The 21,985-nt window shown below is 34.9% G+C and overlaps 1 protein-coding gene across 1 annotated transcript in view; it reads right to left on the bottom strand.

The window, feature by feature from the left end:
* The window catches only part of UBA6 (ubiquitin like modifier activating enzyme 6), a 76,633-nt gene extending 54,648 nt beyond the window's left edge, over positions 1-21,985 (bottom strand). The window contains exons 1-9 of the mRNA XM_074229331.1: positions 21,853-21,985; positions 18,814-18,876; positions 12,151-12,245; positions 11,823-11,851; positions 11,572-11,666; positions 10,961-11,072; positions 8,906-8,986; positions 4,596-4,718; positions 673-796 (exon numbers count right to left, since the gene is read on the bottom strand). Coding sequence (XP_074085432.1) covers positions 673-796; positions 4,596-4,718; positions 8,906-8,986; positions 10,961-11,072; positions 11,572-11,666; positions 11,823-11,851; positions 12,151-12,245; positions 18,814-18,876; positions 21,853-21,938 — 808 coding nt within the window. The 5' untranslated portion in view covers positions 21,939-21,985. The remainder of the gene's footprint in view (positions 1-672; positions 797-4,595; positions 4,719-8,905; positions 8,987-10,960; positions 11,073-11,571; positions 11,667-11,822; positions 11,852-12,150; positions 12,246-18,813; positions 18,877-21,852) is intronic.

Raw genomic sequence — 21,985 nt, 5'->3', positions numbered from 1 at the left:
GAAATAACAGCATTTAAATGATCTCATCATTTATTGGGAGTTCTTTCAATTTGGATTCTGTGCTAAAGATCCTTTATGAAAATGGCAAACACTTTTAATGAGCTCTATGCCGTGTTTCATACTGACTGCATTTAGGAAACTAATGTAAACTATGTATTACTTTTAATGGTCCCAAGTTTCTCCTGGAAACAAAGACCATCTTACTACATTATATTTTAAATGATGCTGTAGGGCTGTATCACAAGCTTTAACAAATCAAATTGTGATTCAACACAAGGGCAAAGGAGAGATAGATAATGGGCAAGAGTATACTATAAGGGTAAAGGAGAGATAGATAATGGGCAAGAGTATACTATAGCAATTTAGCAACAAATTGTAGAGAAGTTCTGAAAAGGACATTGTATGGAAGAGGAAATGAGTCAGGCAAGTGTGAAAACAAAAGATAACTGATGGATAGACCACATTTTACTAGTATCCATGAAAAATGAAGAGATTTAGAGAAAGATTCCCTGTATGTTAGGTGGAACACCTATTGAAGATTTATGAGTATATGGATAAGATTTGCAAAGGATGAGAAGATGAATTAGAATTTCTACTACTGGAGTATCAGAACCTACATCAAAGGGATCACAGGTTCAATTTAAGTATTTAAAACACATGTGATCAGCTTACCAGTTATTTGCTTTGTAGATCCATTTAACTCCATCATTCCATTTATTTCTCGAAATGTTACAAAATTTCCTGTCTCAAGTTTGTGTGGATGATTTTCAAGACAAGTTACAATTCCAGGATTTGCCTGAAAGTAAATTAGCCAGAAGGTAAATGATGAAAGAAAATCTTTCAAAGTCCAGCCTCAAGTATCTTTAGTCCCAATTCTTGCCTATTTACTTGAAATTCTTTCAATAGTCAATACAAGAAAATTCCAAAAGAAAAAAATCTGGAGAATTTTACCTATTGTTTAACAAAGCAACAAAGAAAAAATAACTGACAGGTTGGTGAAAGACCAACTTAGCAACAGTATAATGGGAAAAAAAAACATCTGCTCTCATAATGAACCACAAAACCTTTAGAAATATGCTAAAGAAAAATTTCTTAAAAACAGGGTAAAAGAAAACATCTATTATTATACAGGGATGCATTTATAATCATATAATTCAAGTGACAGTATGATGAATTCATATCACATGTCCAGATGTGAAATAATTAAAAGACATGTCTATTTTGTGCTTCAGGCTAGACTGATTCAGATAAGTTGCCTTGTAATTTAGCTTCAAAACTGGAATGAAATGAGACATTTGAAAATCCAGTTAACAAATAATTTAGTCATAACTGGAGAAGAATATTCAGACATAATAGACACTCCGTATGGATTTGATTGAGTTTTTCTGTTTGAGTTACTCACTGTGGTCTAACAACCAAACTCCTCCTTATGGCTGCTTTGTCGTCAGGTGACCAGAGGGATGTCACAGCTTAAGCTTTAGTCCCCTCAGTCAGCCAAGATGCCAAGAGTTGTCTCACTACTTTTTTTTTTTTTAGGTTTTTGTAAGGCAATGGTAAGGTTAAGTGGCTTGCTTGCCCAAGGCTACACAGCTAGGTAATTAAGTGTCTGAGGCTGGATTTGAACTCAGGTACTCCTGACTCCAGAGCCAGTGCTCTATTTACTGTGCCACCTAGCTGTCCCTAGACTCATCGAATTTGAAGACAACACTAAATTGTCAGTTTGGAAATGAATATTTATTAAGAGCCTAACATGTAACATTTACAGTGCTAAAGGCTAGGGATACAAAGGAAGTTAACAGATGGCCCCTGCTTTCACAATCCAAGGGAGGAGACAGACACATATCAATAACCATGTAGAAATAAGCTATATCCAGAATAAATTGGAACTAATTCACGGGGGAAGGTACCAGAAGGCAGATCAGAAAGGCTTCCTGCAGGAGATTGTAAGCCAGGAAGAAGAGATAAGAAGAGATTTCTAGCCAATGAGGACAGTCAGAGTTGGGAAATAAAAGTGTCTTGTATGAGGAACAGTAAGATGCCCAGTGTCACTAGACTAAGAGTATGTGGAGGGAGGATGGGGTACGTATTGAAGGGATAAGAAGATGAAAGGACTGAAGGGAGAGGCAGCTGTGAACAGGGTTTTGAAATATAAAACAAGTTTAGATTTGATCTTGGAAGTGATAGGGAGACAATGAAATTGACCGAGCAGCAGAGGAGTAAGTGTAGGTGCTATGGTCTTGTAGACTAGAGAATGGACTAAGTGGGTTTCCACAATAGTCCAGGGGTAAGGAGATGAGGGTCTGCCTCAGGCTGCTGACAACGGCAGAGAAGTGAATGGAGTGCATGAATATAAAAACTGTAAGGGTTAGGTAACACAGCGGATCGAAGTCAAAAAAGACCCTGACATATTAGAGCACTGGCCTGATATTTAAAGATAGTCATATTCAAAAGGGATAACTGTAAAGTCTTCAGGTTGGAAAAAAATCACCTTCTTCAGTACAGAAAGGAAGAAGCAGACTGGACAGAAGTTTGTCTCAAAAAGATCTGGGGGCAACAGTATGATGTGGAAGCAAGAAAAGAAAATGCTATCTTGGGCACATGAAGAAAGGCACAGCTTCCAGAAATAAGAATGTGATGCTCTTTCTTGTATTCTGTACTAATCAAAACACATCTGAAATGACATCCAGTTGTGGGTACCTCAGTAGAGAGACACTGCTAAGATAGAGGCTATAGAGAAAAGAATAACCAGGATGATATAGTTATAGCTCCACATTACATGAAGTTTAATTGAAAGTTTTGGAAATGGACTAATATGTAAACATTTTTATCCAAAATATGTAGATACAATACTTAACCTGACTGTTCACCATTGAGGGGAGGATGGAAGGAAATTTTGTAACTTAAAAATATGGATGAACATAAAATAAATGAACAAAATAAATAAATAAACTTTTTAAAAAACCACCAAAGTTCTAGAAATGGTTAGCTTGGAGAAGAGAAGTCTCAGGTCTTCAAGATCTAATAGCAGTCTCCAAGCATCTAAAAGGCTATCTGGGGAAGAAGAATTAGATTGCTCTGTAGGGTTCCACAAGGCAGATTCAGAAATAATGTGGAAGGTGCAAAGAAGCAAATTTAAGTATGATACGAAAAGTACAAAAAGTAGAATTCACTGCCTCAAGAACTAGTCTACCACTCATTAAAGGTCTTCAAGCAGAGGCTGGATGACCATAGTTCAAGTATAACAAATATCTTTTGGATATGTTTGGGCTAAATGGCTGCTGAAGTTGCTTCCAACTTTAGGATTTGATTTTATTTTATTGAGCTTTATTCTATTTTATTTCCTAGAATAAGCAAATGTAGAATTATAATTAAATATCATAAATATATAATATGTTGTCATATGTAAGGAAGAGTAGACTAAATGCTAAAATGAAGCAAAAAAAGAGCACAATGATGGTATGTTGAGTACAAAATGATACTGGAAAAAATATAGTCCATTATTTTTTATCCAACAGAATAGCCTCCTACTAAAAGAGACATAAAACTTTTTTTAAATTTTATTTTTATTTAAGACAATGGGGTTAAGTGACTTGCCCAAGATCACACAGCTAGGAAATTATTAAGTGTCTGAGGCTGGTTTTGAAACTCAGGTCCTCCTGACTCCAGGGCTGGTGCTCTATGCACTGTGCCACCTGGCTGCCCCAGATATAAAACTTAGATAAGATAGTTTGCACTCTGAAGGAGTTTAGATACCCATGATAACACAATAATATCCATAAAGCATTAGAAAAGTACAAAAAAGAGTATGTGGAGTTAGAAGGGGAAAGTTTCATGAAGAAAGAAGTAATTTCAATGGGTTTTTAAGAATGTGTAGAAATTCAAAGGGCACAGAGTAAAGGAAGGAAACCAAAGGAATATAAGACCTATGGGATCAGTGTGAATAATCATATGGAAACAGGAAAGAATAAGGCTTATTCAAAGGATGGAAATTATTTCAGCATTGGAAAAAAACATGGTGGTGCCATATGACAAGAATGCCAAAAAAGGCAGACAGTGGAATTTAACACTAGATAGGTTAACTTATAATGTATTTCCTTATAAAAAGATCTGATGAGATCTCCAAGAAATTTAAGGTTTTTGGTGGCACACATACAACCTCCACTACTTCCAACTGCAACTCCTCTACCCACAACAGAGTACGCTTATATATGGCTATGGCTAATAAAAACATTATTTGGTGTTTAATATTCTGGTGAAGAACCTCTCCAACAAACTTCATTCTGTCCTTTGATGACAGACATACCATTTGTAGTCACATCCATACTCAAAGCCTTTCCAGGTTTGTGGCTGCCAGCTGCACCTGTCAGTGCTTTTGTTTCACTGCTTAAGTATTTAAGTGCCTGGGAAACTAACCTTCATGTTACCAGGTTTCAAAGTAAGACTTTGGCAGAGGAACTAATACAATATTACACTAAAATAATTCTCTCCAATATCCTTCATCTTTCTCTATTATATTAAAGGGAATGGTGCCAAATTAACAAGCACTCAAAAATTATCAAATAAATGTTTGTTAAGTTGGAGATTCAATCTCTTACTTGTGTTATGTTTGAAATGAAGATTTCTTTTGGTTCTTCTCCAGATGTATCTAGCACTTCAAACTCTTCACCAAAATCACAAAACAATCGTGACCAAATCCCAAATACATCTGCACTGATGAACTGCAAAATAAAACATGAATACAAGTTCATTCTCAAACAGTATTAGCTCAAATTAACACTATGCTTTACAGATTGCAACATGCTTTTTTCCCATGAAAATATCAGGTGAAAATATTGAAGAGAAGCTTAATCTCTATTTTGAAGGTTTGTAAAAATGAGTTTAGTTATTAAATAATCTTGGTCATTATCTCAAGACAATTTCAGAATTTAAGAATTCCTTTTGAAACAAGTAAATCATTAAGAAACAACTACTTGAAACAGTTATTAATTTAGGTGTCAAAATTCTTGGTATTACACCTTCTATTTGTAACATAAATCCACCTCAAATTTGCAAGGCAAAAATTCAAAATTTGTCCTATATTTGCCATAATAGAAGTATGGCACATACATCTTAGACATAACACAGATTCTTCTGTCTCATGGTATGCAATTACCCCGACTTAATTTTTCTGAGTCAAGTGGAAAGAAAACAGGACACCTAGATTTCCATTAAAAGATGAAGTTGAAGACAAGGGCAAAAGTAAAAAGTAAAACTGACAGTACAATTATAAGGAATACAAGAGGTAGGATAATAATGATAAAAATTATTGTTATAGTTAATGTTTAAATAGCTCTTATTAAATGCTTTATAATTATGATCTCATTTGATCATTACAACAGTCCTATGAAGTAGGTACTATTATTATTTTTATCCTCATTTTACAGATGAGGAAACCGAGGCAAACGGATTTGCCAGGGTCTCACAGCTAGTGTCTGCGGTCATACTTGAACTCAGTTCTTTCTGATTCTAGACTCAGTCTCCTATCTACTTCTCCATGTCTCATGGCATAAATGAGAGTCTTAAATATCATCATAGCTCTTTCTTTATGAAATTGTTAAAGAACAACAACACATTGTGTACTGTAATTTAAACTAGTAGTGTAGTGTAAATTAACACACATGAAAAATTTTTTAATAAAAAAGTGTTCACTTTTTTAAAATGTGAACAGGGAAGTTTTTGTTTTGTTGTGTATTTTGCAGAGCCTTACAGGATGAAAGAAGATAATCTGAGTTGAGTACCAATTTTCTTAATGGTCATGTTATATTAAGATGACATTTCAAACTTTGCATACAAGCAAAGCCAATTTTGCAAAGACAATCTTTATCCATAAAAGCTAGGTTTTAGAATATGGAAACTTAAGTCTGTTTTCCTTTCTAGTCAATTGGTAATTCCTTGATAGTAAAATATGACTTTTGCTAAAATAGATAAAATTTTTTTTTAACATATTAGCACATTTAATTCTAATATTAACATTGGGATACTATCCATTGCAAATTCTATTTTCAAGTTTTAATTCTTTAATTCCAAGAACTTGAATGCAAGCTTTCATGAGTAGATTAATATCCTTTGTTGATAGCAATTTATTATCTATTATTCTCCCATATTAACACAAACCCTTTAATAAAAGATTTTAAAAATTCAAATATATAGTTCTTAATATCCAATACTATTTTGGAGCTTTTTTACTAGGTTATAAATTTGAGTTTGTCATATGTCTGGGTTATCATCTTGTCCACTTACCTAAATCTTATTCTAAATTTCAAGAGAAAAGTGTTTGCTTAATAATAAATAACAACTAATATTTATATGACACGTTAAGATCTATAAAGTAACAACTCTCTGTGGTAGGTGCTATTAGATCTTCATTTTGCAGATAAAGACAAATGAGGTTCAGGAAAATTAAGTAAGTAGCTTATCAAAGGTCACAGAGTTACTAAGAAGTGCTTAATGGTTAAGTAAGAATTTTTTTTGAACCAAACAAAGGATAGAGATATTCACAACAGAAAAAACAATAGGTAACTTTAAATGAAATTTAAAAGCTCTTGCATGAAAAAGCAATGCAGCTAAAAAAACTAAATATCAAATATTACTGATAAAAGTCAAATGTAAATCATTAGAAAATCTTACAAACATATAAGACTAAGTATTATTTCCTGGAAAATAAGTGGTCATAGAGTATCAACAGTTTCAAAAGAAGGAAGAAATACTCAAAAGGTTGTAGAAAGAGACACTAATATATTATTGGTGAACTGGTTCAATTATATTGGAAAATAATTTGGAATTATGTGAAAGAAATCTAAAATATATTCCTCTCAAAGATTCCATAAATATACCAAAATATTTATAATATTTTTTGTGATAACAAAAAAAGTAAAAAACAAAATCCATAAACTATTTTTTGAATGGTTGAATGAACCATGGCATAAGAGTATACTGAAATATTGCATAGTAAGAAATGCTAAGAGACAGCCATGTGGACCAGTGGACAAAGCACCAGCCCTGGAGAAGGACCTGAATTCAAATCTGGCCTCAGACACTTAATAATTTGCCTAGCTGTGTGACCTTGGGCAAGTCACTCAAGCCCATTGCCTTGCAAAAACAAAAACAAAAATCCCAAATATACATTCATTGCTTATTATCATTCTTTGCCTTTAAAATTCAAGTCTTGTGTTGCAACTAGAATTCTAAAGCTGAGTACAAATCATTTGGGCTCTAAACCCAAGAGTACAAAGTCAGCTTAGTGAGAAAATAAAGTTAAGATAAACTTCATACAGGAGTGACTGCAGCTGCTATCAGCTGTGAATTTGGTGTTAACTATCAAACAGTTATAAAGTACAATGACCTCAAACCACAATCTGACACAATGCAAAGATTTTAGTTAAAATAGCTTTAGTTTTAAGAATTTTATTTTATACCAAATTTATGATATAGATTTCATGTGTTATGAAAAGCATAGTCTAAAATCAACTTTTTAAAAAAATTACTGAGCTGGTGATACAAAAAGTCCCACAATTCTAGGGAATTAGTGATGATAAAATGATGTTTTGTATGTTGCCAATTTTATTTTGTGTACTTCATTTTATAGGTTGTTTCACTTACTGTGTTGGGAAGTGTATATTACCAGAATTAATATTTTGTTATAAAGAATTAAAATTACAGAAGAGTGTATTTTTAGTGAACACTAGTGAGAGATTATTTTTTATTACTGACAGTAACCTAACCCACTATTTCTCATAAGTTCAACATATCAATATTTGTATTTTTGAATTGTGTAGCATTTTCAAGAAACATTACCCCTCTTGGAAAGGAGGATTGACTATAAATGAAAAGATCACTTAAAAAATAACAACCCTACTATCTAAGTAATTAACAGTTTATCTTGGTCTTAGAGAACTTTTAATGAAATATACCATACCTCCCTCCACTAAAGAAGCAGAGGACTAAAAAGGAAGAATGCTATATATAGCCTGTGTTGTTGAATTAGTTTTTGCTCAATTGTTTTTCATTGTTATAGAGGAGGGTTCAATGCTAGGAAGAGACTTGTGAATGACTAATGAATAAACAAAAGGCTACAATTAGAATTAAGTTTTTTAAAACAAGTAAAATAGAGCATATTATTTTTTCCATTGCTCTCAAATCTATTGATTAGCATTTTCATGAAAAATTCAAATGGAAAAGTCTCTGATATCAGACTATTCTTATCCCTTAAAGTGTATTTAAAAAAAAAGAGGGGAGAAAACACAGCTAGGTAATTCTTAAGTGTCTGAGACTGGATTTGAACTCGGATACTCCTGACTCCAGGGCCAGTGCTCTATCCACTGTGCCACCTAGCTTCCCCGAAAACAAGAATCTGAACATTTTCCCAAGATAGAATGTGACCCAACAAAAGAGTAAATTGCAGAACTACATAATGGTGGGTCTGGAAAAAAAATGTATGGAAAACAAGACAATAAAGTTTTATACTTATATTTAATGTAGTCAACCTTCACTGACCAAAGAAAATTTATTAAAAAGACTGCCATACAGAATTTAAACACATGCTGCTATTAAGAGTCAAATTAATATTTGATAAACAATTTCTTAGATTCAACAATGAAAGGTCTATTTCTCATTTTGTTTCTCAGTTTGCAGTAACAAATAGTAGGAAAGACATATAACATATATTTGATTACAGGAAAAACACTCCCAAGAAATATTCTTATGTTTAAGGGCAGAAAAATCACAGCCTTTAACTCCAAAATTATATCTATAAATAAAAACATGGCTTCGATAGCATGGAACCATCCCACCAAATTTCATATTACCAACTTGAAATGTCTTTCCATGTCTCTGCCTTATTATACACATTTAAACTGGTTAACATTACCTTAATAGGTGGGCACTGTGCGTGGCAAAAGTCATTGATCTTCTTCTGCAATGGAAGTCTGATTTCGGTCAATACCACACACTGTTGAAGAGAAACAGGAAATTACTACAAATTACCACAATTCCTTAAGAAACATTTCTGAAAAAGCATACAATTTCTGACTTTAGGAACTCCCCAATTTTTTTAAACTGAAAATATATCTCAGAAAAATTGCTTTATTCCTCCCCTGTCCAGGAATGGGGAATACCAAATAGAAATACAATCTGGTATTATACTGGTTTTAAAGTTAAAGAAAGGGGTCTGAGAGGTTAACTTCCCCAAGTTCTCATATACTCATGGCCAGAACTTGGGTTTTCCTAATTTAGTACTCTTCTTCTAAAATAAAGTACTTATAAAACAAAAGTTTTCTCTCTTTGGGAAGAATCTTAGTGTCTAAACTGCACTCTTAGAACAACAATTTATTATTAATAATTCCAACATATCAATTCTGTTTCTTTTCATTTATTATTTATTTTTATTAAAGATATTATTTGAGTCTTACAATTTCCCCCCATCTTACTCCCCCCCCCCCACTGAAAGCAATCTGTCAGTGTTTACTTTGATGAGAGAGAAATCATATCCTTAAGGAAGAGAGAAGAAGTCTAAGAGATAAACAAGATCAGACAATAAGATATTTTTTTTTCTAATTAAAGGGAATAGTCCTTGAACTTTGTTCAAATTCCACAGCTCCTTATCTGGATACAAATGGTACTCTCCTTTGCAGACAGCCCCAAATTGTTACTGATTGTTGCAGTGATGGAATGAGAGAGTCCTTCAAGGTTGAACATACCCCCATGTTGCTGTTAGGGTATACCTCTCTGTTTCTTTCTAACCCTCTTTCTGTCTCTACACACACACACACACACACACACACACACACACACTTTATTTTATAGTCTGTTAAGGACTAATAAGAGGTTCCCTGACATGCATGTTCACTTCTCTTATAATAAACCTAACTTTTACATAAGCTTCTTGAAGTTGTTATTGCCTGCTGACATACCTTATATTTGCTTGATAAGGAATATAAGCAATACCTTACATATTTATTACAAAGGATTTCTGCTTGACTTCAAGGTCATTTGTTTATCTTGGAAGAAGATTCTTAGGTAAAGATGATTTATTAATTATTAATTAATTATTAATTATCACTAAACATGCATTTATTAACTTCAACTATGGGCAAGGTACTGGGAATACAATGAGAAAAACTGACAGTACTTTTCCTCAAGAAACTTATATTTAGCTATGGAGCATAGTATGTAGATAAATAGAATGTAAAGGTAAGGGTGATTGGGAAGATACAGACAAAATACCCTAGGAAAATTCCAGCTGAAGAAAAGAGTTTCAATGAAGGAACATGTGACCTGAGTCTTGAAGGGAGGATGAAGATTCTGAGACTATATGAGGAGACACGAGAAACATATTCCAGGCATGGGAGACAACTTACACAAATCTATGGAGTTAGAAGTCATATGGAATCTGGGTATGTATATGAAGAGAAATAATGTGAAATAATCTTAATGCGTATTAATGCTTCAACTATAAAGTATTAGTACAAATCTTTAGATGCAATGAATTTCTGGGGAGATAAAGTACGAACAATCAACCACAGGTTGTCCACCATGATGTTCTTTTTCTAAGAGATGATTCACAGGAAGTTCGTAAACACTTCCTATAATACTGCTAAGTAGATGTTTCAAGAAGTGCCATTTAAAAAGTTAAAATATCACTGCATGATAGAATACAAGGTAAGGTTGATAGGGAAGATCCAGACAAAGAACTCTAGGAAAAATTCTAGTTGAGGGAATGAAACAAAATTTCACTGAAGGGGGACTCAAAATGACCTAACTTTTGAATATAAACATTACTGCCAGAATAACCGAAATAACACGATTTCAAGTCATTTTTTTCTGGGCTATTATAATTCAATTAAGTAGATTTTACTATATGATCATTTAAATGCTACTTTGAATTATACCAACATTAAATATTAAATACCTTGTAACTACCCACCTGGTATTGTTTCAGGAAGGAGAGATCTGTCGTTTCATCTAAAGGGACAGAAGATGATGTGACATGGACATATGGATTTAGCTCTGCAATGTGATGAATTATAGCTTCAGCTCTGAAATAAAAATGACACAATTTGTCTACTGAATGTAAGTTGTATATATAGACACAAAATCTATGAAACTACATAATAATGTTTAATAAAAAATGTTTAAAAGCATAATAATTACAAGAATTTGATAAAAACTTAGTATCACTCAATGAGGCAGTATTGAGCAGTTACACAATCTCAAAGGATATATGTTCAAAGCTCTAGAAGTGAGGCCTCTTTAGGTCACTGTTAAAATTAAAAAGAGAATTTCCTGTATAGTGTCGTGATTGTGAGGTTATAACTGCTATAAATACTATAAATGTTACCCTCACCCTTCAAAAATTCATTCATTCATGTAAACATGCTGAGAGTTAGACAAGTTAACATTGATAAAGCAAGTCTAAAGATACATTGAGACTTTTTAGCTAATTATGGATGAAGCACCTCCAGCCTTTCTGAATTTTTGATTATGGAAATGCAGACATAAATAGTAGAGAAATCAAATAATAAAATTTGTCCAGACCTGTTTCTTCTATTTACAACATCATTTTCAGAGATAAAGAAGTTGGTTCCTAGATCCCATGCTTGGCATTGCTTTGTGTCATGAATTGTAAGTGCCTTTAAAAAAAAATTTAAGGAACCCATTTTAAAAACAATAATGCTAAATTCACACTCATATAATATTAAGTGAAATTTTAAACCTGTTATAGGCATTTTAATAAAGAACAAGGCTTTAACAAATAATTATTTAGTTATGTACAATTATTCACTTACCTTGATTCCAGCAAGAACAATATTCTTAGCTGAAATGGGAAGGAAAAGAATAGATTAAATCTAGCTTAAATATAGATATAAATAATAGAAAAATAAATATAGATAAAAATAGATAAATATATTTTGTCAACACTCAAGAGAAGTAACTAACTCGTCATCTACTTCTTAAAGGAGAATTTACAAAAATTCTGGGAGGTATACATGGGACAATCAAAAAACAGAAGAACTTTCTAGCAAAATAAAATTAGGTTGAAAATACACACATTTAAAATTCTGGAAAACACTCTGGAACCCTAGCATTCCAAATAAACATTAAAACAAAACTTACCAATTTCCACACCAAGTCCACCCATGCCACTTAAAAAAACACGGGATCTGGCCATCTTCTGCATTGCTGAATCTCCAAGAACATACCTTTGTCGACTACAAAGAAATATATTAGAGAAAAAACTTATTAAAAAAAAATCTGTTCTTTAAACTTCTTGAATTAAATCTAGTATTTCTAAAGAAAAAAAAAGTTTCTATTCTTAGCTGAAGATTAAGGTTCCTTTGAATTACATACCAACATGATTTAAAAGTCTTCTAATAATTAAAATAGGCTAATCAAAAAAAAAGAACTTGTGTGCATCATATAATAATTTAGGTTTAATTTTTAAATTGGTTATTAAAAGGAAAAATATAATATTTACAAGTTTAAAAATATCAGTTATACTAAAACCAGCAGAAAAAAGCATTTAGCTACAAAAACTGCGTGAATACTGATGTGGTGTAGAGGCAAGAGCATTGAATTTGAGGTGAAGGAACTTGGGCTCCAATTTAGACTCTGCAATGCTTCCTAATCTGTAAAAATAAAGAGAGCTAGCCTATTTGATCTATAGGATCTCTGAGATAAATTCCATCTCTAAATCTGTGATCCCATAACTTAGGTACCATTTCTCATACACAATGGCTTTGCTTATTCATTCAATTCATGTTTATATTAAGTACTTAATAATAATGTTCTCACTGTGACCCGAAGGAATTAAACTAAAGAGCCCTGCCCTCAACTCAAGTAGCTTATACTTTACTTAGTCAGAAATACAATATGTCATGTAACTTAATATAAAGTATATACAAATTAATTTCACGAAGGCAATAATATTAACAAGGTGGAAGATAAAAACGGAGCCAGAATGTGAGTTGTACTTTGAAGAAAGTTAGTGAATTACAAATATGGGGAGAGGGCACATGGATCATACACAGGCATGGAATTAATAAATAGGAAGTTGTTTATAAAGAACAACTAATTGGAAGAGAATATATGAAGATGAATAATAGGAAATTGAACCGAAAGGAAAATGGAAGCCTTTTTGAGAAGTATTTTTAAAATGCCAAACTTTAGATTTGATATGACTCATTTGTTATCCTAGCTAGACAAGGAATCACTTAAGATTTTTGAAGAGAGAAGTGACCATCAGAATAAGATCTCATAGTAGGATTAGAAACATCAATTGGGAGAATGGAGTAGAGCAGGAAGAGAATAATTAGGGATCAAGCAGGATGATGTTAGATTCCATGGTCAAACACAATGTATTTCTTGTGGTCCTCACATACATCATTTTAATTTCCTAGCTCTCAGGCCTGTAAGGCAATTACTTCCTGACTTCCACATCTTTTGGATTCCCTAGTTTCTTTTAAAGCACAGGTCAAATACCAATTTCAACAGGTGTTTCCTGATCCCTCTAACAGGGAGCGCAGTGCCTATCTCCCAAAACTACACTGTATTTATTTTGTATTTTTGAGTACACTATATATATTCCATGTTTATGTGTTGTCTCCCTAAGTAGTATTTAAGCTCTTAGAGGGGAAGACCTGGTTCATTTTTTGTACTTGCACATTAAAATTGCACTAGTATTAAGTATGTAACAGTTACTGAACAAATGCTTGCTGTTGATTGTGGTTCCAACAGTTCACATAAGAGATGATGAGGGTTTGAAATAAGGTGGCCCTGTGAGTAAAGAGAAGGGGATGTAAGGCAGACTCATTAAATATGGGTCCCTGAAAGCTACTGCCACTGTGGGGGAGAGGGAAAATGAAGAGGGAATGTTGTATACTGTATGCCAGGCAATGTGCTGAGCATTCTATAAATATTATCTCATTTGATCTTCATAACAACTCTTTGGAGGTATATTTGGTTATTATCCTCATTTTAAAGGGCAGGAAAAAGAAGTAAAAATGTTAATAACTTGTCCAAGGTCATACAGCTAAATAAGTATCTTCCTGACTCTACACCTAGAGCTCTCTCCACTGGGCCATCAGCTGCTCCACAGAATTACAGAAGTTGAATTAGAATTAAAAGAATATCAGAGTTCATGGAATCTTGAACAAAATTCCCTCTCCAACAAAAGCCTTTCCTTCAAGATTTGTACATCCTATAAAGGTTTCATTTTAAAAAAATATTATAGAGAACTAAGTCAAATTTATAAAAACAAAAAAGCCATCTTGAAATGATCAAAGGATATGAAGTCAGTTTTCAGATGTAATAAATAATCAAAACTAACATCAGTCATGAAAAAATGCTCTAAATCACTGTGGATTAAAGAAATACAAATTAAAACCACCCTGAGGCACCACTCCACACTTCAGACAAGCTAATATGTCAGAAAAGGAAAATGATAAATGTTGGACAGAATGTTTTACAATTAAGACACTAATGTACTGTTGCTGGGGTTATGAACTGATCCAACCATTCTGGAGAAAAATTAGGAACCAAGGCCAAAAGGGTTGTAAAACTTTTTGACCCAGCAATACCCCTACTAGGTCTATATCCCAAAGAGATAAAAAGCAAAAAAAGGAAAAGGAGATCCTTTTGTAAATATAGACATATTTACAAAAATATTTTTTTCCACTGAAATTTTATTTTCCCAATTACAATGCAAAAGTAGTTTTCAACATTCATCTATTTGCAAGTTGAGGAGTTCCACATTTTTCTATCACCCTCCCTTCCCTCTCCCCTCCCTATGGCAGTGATCAATCTGGTAAAAGTTGTACATGTACAGTCTTGTTTACCATATTTCCATATCATTCATGTGGTGAAAGAGGAATTAGAACTAAGGGTGAGACTGACTGGGTAGAAAATAATGGAAGTACCACCTCCTAGGTCTGAAATTATGCCTATCTTAATGTAGCTGAATATTGAATTAGCTTTTTTTGTCCAGACTGTTGACCTATATTGACCTATCTTAAGAGTATCCTGATCTTTCCCAGGCAAATCGCTATCCATGCACAGGTGATCTTAAACTTTCGAATATTTTTCTGAACCCATGTTTTGAAGTCCTCTATTTTACAAGATAAAACAGTCACTCCTGCTCCTTTATATATTCCTAGGTACAGGACCTCTAGGTTCCATTAAGTATGATGCTAATCATTTTTACATATTTTAACCACACTTTGATCCTCACAACAACCCTGGGAGAGAGGTGCTATTATTATCTTATTTTACGTTCAGAAAACTGAGGAAAATAGAAATTAAGTAATTTGCCCCAGGATCATGTGGCAAATAATTGGCTGAGGTTGATTAGGACTCAGATCTTCCTGACATTAAGTCTAGCAATCAGTTCACCTACTCTATTTATCATGTGTTCTGGGAACCATTTTTCCTCCAATTCTATACAGGCACACTGTATTTTTCAGGGAAGAAAGGCTGGGGGTAGGGAGAAGATCAAGCATTGAGGCTATTTGGTTATAATCTATCGGCAATGCCTAGATTTTGTGGAGGCCCACCTGCTTCCTGCTTAGGCATCTCTAGTCTCCTCTTTTCATGTCATTGCTACAACCTGTTTTCTACAGGGAATAAAGGAATTAAAAAGCATTTGAGAACTTATTATATGCCAGACACTAAAAGAGGGTTGTGGGGGGAGTGTTCATTTAAAAAATATAGTCTTGCCTTCATGGAGTTTACATTAGCAATAAACAAAAAAACCTAGGGTTGGGAGTTTTGGTCCCAAGAATTAACAGGATTGTAAATTGATCCATTAAGCAAATGATTTTTCCTAAAGCAATGGTGTAATTGTTATGGGAAGACTTCTCCCATTTGTTTCTGTAGAACTTTCAAAAACTGCTTTTAAGATCTTACATATTTTTGCTGTTAACTATTTATGATACCACTATTTGAGGAATTTCCAACTATTTCCATAACTGAGGTAACAGAAGTCATCCACTGGGAGATACCTAGCTTTACACTTTAAACCCCACTTATACATATATCTTTTCTCAAGTCTTTGAAAAGGTCAGTATCTTGACTTTTGCTTTTGTTCTTAACCCTCCCTTACCTCTGGGAGTTTGTTCTCTTCATTATTGTCAATCTTTACTCACATACCTGACTTTGGTGTTGACCTCAAACACTCTCACTTCTTGCCAATTCATAAAAAACCCTTTTCCCAACCCTGCCATCCCCTCAGGCTCTATCATCCTCTATCTCTTTTCCCTTTTGAATTGAATGTCCTGAAGCCATCTCAAATCATCACATTTGCCCTTTCCAAACTACCCCTTTTCTACCTCTAATACAGCTGATATGCTATCTTTGGTGTCTCTCTCTCTACTCTGTATGCCCTGAATCCTTTTCTCTTCACATCTACTTCTTGGAATTCCTTGTTTCCTTGCAAATTTCTATCAAAAGTTACCTCCTGTCAGAGGTCTTTAATATTCCCCACACACTTTCCTTCAAAGGTTACATGACATGCACATGTATTTTGTATGCACCTCACTTTTAATGTAAGGGGCTTGAAGGAAAGTGTGACTTCTTTCCTGTCCTTGTATCCCAGAACTTAACAATGCATGGCACAGAGTAGTAGCTTAAGCAATGTCTGTAAACTGACTTCCCAGTCAGATTCTTGGAGATCACCTACCAAAATGTAAACCAGCCAGCCCTCAGGGGTGGGAGCTACGGTGACAAAAATCAAGATTTTTCAAAACTGCAGAAATAGAACATATGTAAGGATATACATATATGAAATAAAGCCAGATAAGGGGAGTTTTGGCTTTTAAGCAAAGGAAAAGATGGAACTATAAATGACTCAGGGTCCTGAAATTAGGGCAATGGTTCTACAATTAGCTAAAAAAGGTAAGCCAATTGAAGTGAATGATGAGTTCGACTTAAGTGCAGCAAATCTGAAGTGTCATTGACAAAAGAGAGAAATTAAAACTGATACTCGAAAGATAAGTGTGGGAGATGAAGATCTGGGAATTATTCAAATAGGAGTGATTGTTAAAGCCACAGGAGTGAATGGGATGACAACATCTAGCACAAATAAAAGGCCCTTCTATATGTAACTAAACTAAAGGGAAAACATGTTAGAGGGGATCACAGAAGTGGGACAAAGACAGAACCTTAGGGAAAGGCATTCCTCAGGGAACAGATGGAAAGAAAGAGAAAAAAATTCATTGGAGGAGAATCAGGATATTATGACATCATGGGAACAAAGGGAGGAGAATCTAGAGGAGTGGGATGGTAAACAGCATTCAATGTTAAAAAGAAAAGGTCAAGGAGCTGGAGGACTGAATAAAGTTTGATGGAATGGGCAATTAAGAAGTCAGTGATAAACCCCCAGGAAACAGCTTCAGCTGAAGAGTTGGGTTCAAACACTGCCTCTCCTACTTAAGACACATGTGATCTGTACTTTGCTTCTTTAGAACTTACTTTCCTTATCAACAAAATGAGACTGGACTTTTGAAGGCCTCCTTCTATTCAGCAGTAAATCTATGATTCTAATAATACCACAATGCAAAGGGTTAGACTGAATAGGTAGTGAGAGAGTAAAATTAAATCCTTTTAAAAAAGAAATTTGGCAAAAAGGCAAGGGAAAAGGTAGTAAGAGGGTAGCAGAGTCACAAGAAGGATGAGGATCCCTACACTGTTTGTAAAAGAAAGGGAACTAACAGAAAATGAAAGAATAAGATACATAGAAATGATCCCAGATTCTATAATAAACAAGAGTGTATAGAATGAGGGATATAACTTCAAAAGATTACTACTCATGGTTAGGGATTAGCAGTTAGAAGATTTTAGTGGTATGAAAAGGCTGACAGAGAATCTAAACTAAGAGTTAACACCCACAAAATAACATCAATAAACAAAAGGCAGTATTATAGAAGTTAAACTGCATAGTTTGGTACATAAGGGAATAAAGGAAAGAGAAACCAATCTTCCAAATGAGGAAGAAACTAAAAAACCTTCAACTATTAAAATACCCACTGTTTTATAGGTATACCAATATTAAAATCCGAATATCTGTCTTGGGCAATATTATTAATGTTATTCTGGTCACTCTGTCATATTTAAGAAAAAAAGGGAGACAGTTAAAAAAGTTGCATTATCTCTGCCAGCTAACGCATATTTTCTTCAAATAAGTAATTTATACTTTGTCTATCTGGGATGATTTATTTCCTTTAAAGAGCTGATGTTTTAGAATCATGATACAACGCTTACCTTATCTTTCTCAAAAATCAGGCATTAAAGCTAATGGATTTTAAAAAAATGGATTTCCTGTTATCTTTTAGAATCTCAAAAAGTGGGGGAAAATTTTTCTTAAATGCATAAAGGACCAAACACAGGTTACATAATATTCTTCAAATCCGATTTACATGAAATTTGAGTGTAGCCTAGAAACTGACGTTATTTTTCAACATTTATATCTAGGCATGTAAATTTTTTTCTAAAGATTTCATTTTAAGAATGTGACCAAGATTTAGGAGTTACCTAATATTCTTATATTTATTTCAACATTTTTCAGATGGTAAACTATAAATTGAGATTTCAAATGTATTTATGAATTTTTAAATGTATGCCAAAAAATGAAATTCTCCAATTTTGATTTGGGGGAGAATTCTTCTAAACATCTGCAAAATTCTTCAGAGTTCTAATTCATCTCAGATTATATCATTAAGAAATAAGCCCTGTAATAACAAATGCAGAAATGCAAACCCCAAACACTTGCTTTCTGTGGACTCTTACCTGTATAAAGCATCATCAATTTCCATTGAGTCAGTTGACATATTGAGGGAATGTTTGTTTCTACTGCAAAGAAAAGATATCACAAGAATAAGATTACTAAATAATACTTGAGAGATAGTAAATAAAAATTTATTAAACTTCTACTCTGATTTAGGAACTATGACTGCATTCACAGAGGTAAATTTTGGATGAAGAAACTCTTCTAATGAGGGTCCATTCTGCAACTTATGGTATTAGAGAACGGCCTGGTTTTGAGAGAATAAGTGACTTGTATAGTAACAAAGTTAGTACTTGTCATAGGAAGGCATAATACAGCAGCTAGAAAGTGAAACTTGGAGGCAAGAGGAACTTGGTTGAAGGCCCAGCTCTGATACTATGTAAGTTTTAAAATTTTAAACTTTTATAAGTCTAAAAAACTCCCCCTTTTACATATATATTGTTCTTAGCACAAATGTTTTTATTTCTGCTTAAGTATGGCTTGCATGTTTCATTTTGATATGGTATGATCTTGGATTCTCAAAAGTTAAGTTAGCAAGTTACAAGCACTATCAAAATCTACTAAGCTAGGAACTGGGGGACAGTCTCAGCAAGAGATAGTTTTCTAAGGACCTGAATGGGTCATCTCAGATTGACTAGTGGGCAATGAATGTTTTGGCCACAGTATCCTTCAAAGGCCACCTATTTTAGAGAAAATGTAAATTGGGTTGATGGATACACTGAAGGAGTAATTAATATTCCCTGCACGATGATAAGCCAGATCTTTTTTCAGTTTTTGCAAGACAATGGAGTTAAGTGACATGCCCAAGGTCAGACAGCTAGGTAATCATTAGGTCTCTGAGGATGGATTTGGATTCACTCCAAGGCTTGTGCTCTATCCACTGTGCCAGCTAGCTGCCCCGATAACCTAGATCTTAAAGAATTATAAAGTAGGTTTAATTGCTAGTTTCTGTAAAAGTAATAGCAAATATGCAAGTACATTTTAGATTTTTAGGCACTCATAAATTAAGTCTGTAACATTAAAATATAATATTGCATATTTTCATATTTTTTCTTGTTTTTTCTTTTCAAGGCAATGGGCTTAAATGACTTGCCCAAGGTAAGTATTAAATGTCAGAGGCTGAATTTGAACTCAGGTCCTCCTGAATCCAGGGCCAATGCTCTTGCACATTTTCATCTTGATCAAAATCAGATGATGTTTGGATTAACTTGTGGATTTTCAGTGAACCAAAGGTTATCATTTTCCACAAATTTCCTTCCTAAAACAAATACAGAATTTCTTCTTTAACAGTAAAATAAGAACTCACAGAAAAGCACATTCATCTTTCCTGACAGTTTGCTTGTTAATACCCTTTAATCCTTCCTATCCTGCAAAAAAAATGAGGTTTAATGGCAAAGATATAAGAATGGTATAAGGAAAAGGTATGTTCAAGATAGTTCTTCAACTGAATGACTTTAATTTTTCCATCTTTAGAAAAGTTTGCCTCATAAAACTATTTCAAACATCTCTGATTATGATTTGGTTTAAAAAATTCTTGCAGCTAAAAACAGTCATCACCTTGGACCAACTTTGTGTTGAGGTTTTCTAAATTGTGCTAGCTCATTCCTCCAGAAACAATCTACTCTGAACTTGAAACTCGTAGGCAGTTAAGTCTAGAGATTTACAACTGAGTACCCCCCCAACACTGTGAATGCAGTATTGCTTTTGAATTCTAGATCTGATTTGAAATTTTGCCTCAAATATTTCCTTAACCTCTGCCTGCCTCAGTTTTTTCATTTATAAAATGAAGATAGGATTAATACTTTTTAGTGCTCATAGTTAAAGTGCAAATTGCTCTGTAAACTTTAAAACATAAAAATGTTAGTTATTAGTAATAGTAGACTATGAATACAATTAATACAATAACTACCACTACATCCTCTACAATTGATTTTTTTTTTTTGCAAGGCAATGGGGTTAAAGTGGCTTGCCCAAGGCTACACAGCTAGTTAATTACTAAGTGGCTGAGCCCTGATTTGAACCCAGGTACTCCTGATTCCAGGGCCGGTGCTTTTATCCACTGCACCACCTAGCCGCCCCTACAATTGATTTTTGTAGGTTAAGCGAATGGGGACTGAATCTGTAATTTTAGGGTCCCTCTACTCCTCTACTTTCTCAGATTTGCTCAGGAAGGTGTTAAAAAATTGAACAGAAAAGAGGGGAGGTGATGGAGGCACCCCTAACTACAAGAAAATCACATATATAAACGTTACCTCTAATCTTCAGTATTTTTATTTATTTTAAAAATGTTTCCCAATTCCATTTTAATCTATGTTTGCCACTTCTGTTCCTAGAACACTGATAAGTTAACTGATTTGCTCAAGGTCGGTGTTTCATTTTTCTTGAGTATGGAAGATATAAGAATCTAAATATTCTGTGTTTGGCCATTTAGGGTACGTCACCCTCTTCATCATTCACTCCTATTTGTTTTGCTTAAGAAAGAATGTCTTCTTCACAAGTGAAAGAGTCTCTTGTACCCTCAAACCAAACGAGTCACTCAATGAATTCATCAGATCTTTGGATCGGTATGATTAAGAATCTTCTGTGAAAGAGGGCAGAATCCAGGACTGGTTTTTTTTTTGAGGAACAGAAAAAGGAGGATATTTAAAGGAAGCTATCAAGGGCAGCTTTCAGGCCCCAGACTGTGCTAGGCGAGGCCGGCCCTCGAGGCGCTTCCCTTCTCGCCCCTGCAGCGGGGCCGGCCGGTCCTCCCGAGGCCTCCGGGCACTCATTCCCGACGGGTCGGCCCGAGGCCGCGGGAGGCCCGCGGGGAGGCCCCGCGCCCGGGGGGCAGGCAGGGGCGGAGCTCCCGCCGGGATCGGCCGCGGCACTTCCTACTCAACCGATTTCGGGGTCCGGGAGCCCGGGGCTGCCCCGCCCCCTCCCCCCAGCCGGTGCCCGGCTTCCCGCTTCCGGCCTCCCGGGCTGAGGGGCGGCGAGCTCCGACCCGCCGGCGCTCCCCCCGCTTCTGCCCGCCCGCGCCGGGCCGCCGGCCGCCTCACCTGCGGTCCCCCCCCGGGTCTGCGGAGCCCGCGGCGGCTACCGCCTCTTCTCCCCCGGGCAGTGGCAGAGGGCCGGCTTCCTCCATCTCCCGCGGCCGCCGTCCCCGCCGCGCCGCCGCCGCCGCCCAAGGGA

This window comes from Macrotis lagotis, chromosome 3 (assembly GCF_037893015.1).
Source record: "Macrotis lagotis isolate mMagLag1 chromosome 3, bilby.v1.9.chrom.fasta, whole genome shotgun sequence".
Classification (NCBI taxonomy): domain Eukaryota; kingdom Metazoa; phylum Chordata; class Mammalia; order Peramelemorphia; family Peramelidae; genus Macrotis; species Macrotis lagotis.
The sequence above is the reverse complement of the archived record's forward strand: the minus strand, read 5'-3'. Positions and strand labels throughout refer to the sequence as shown.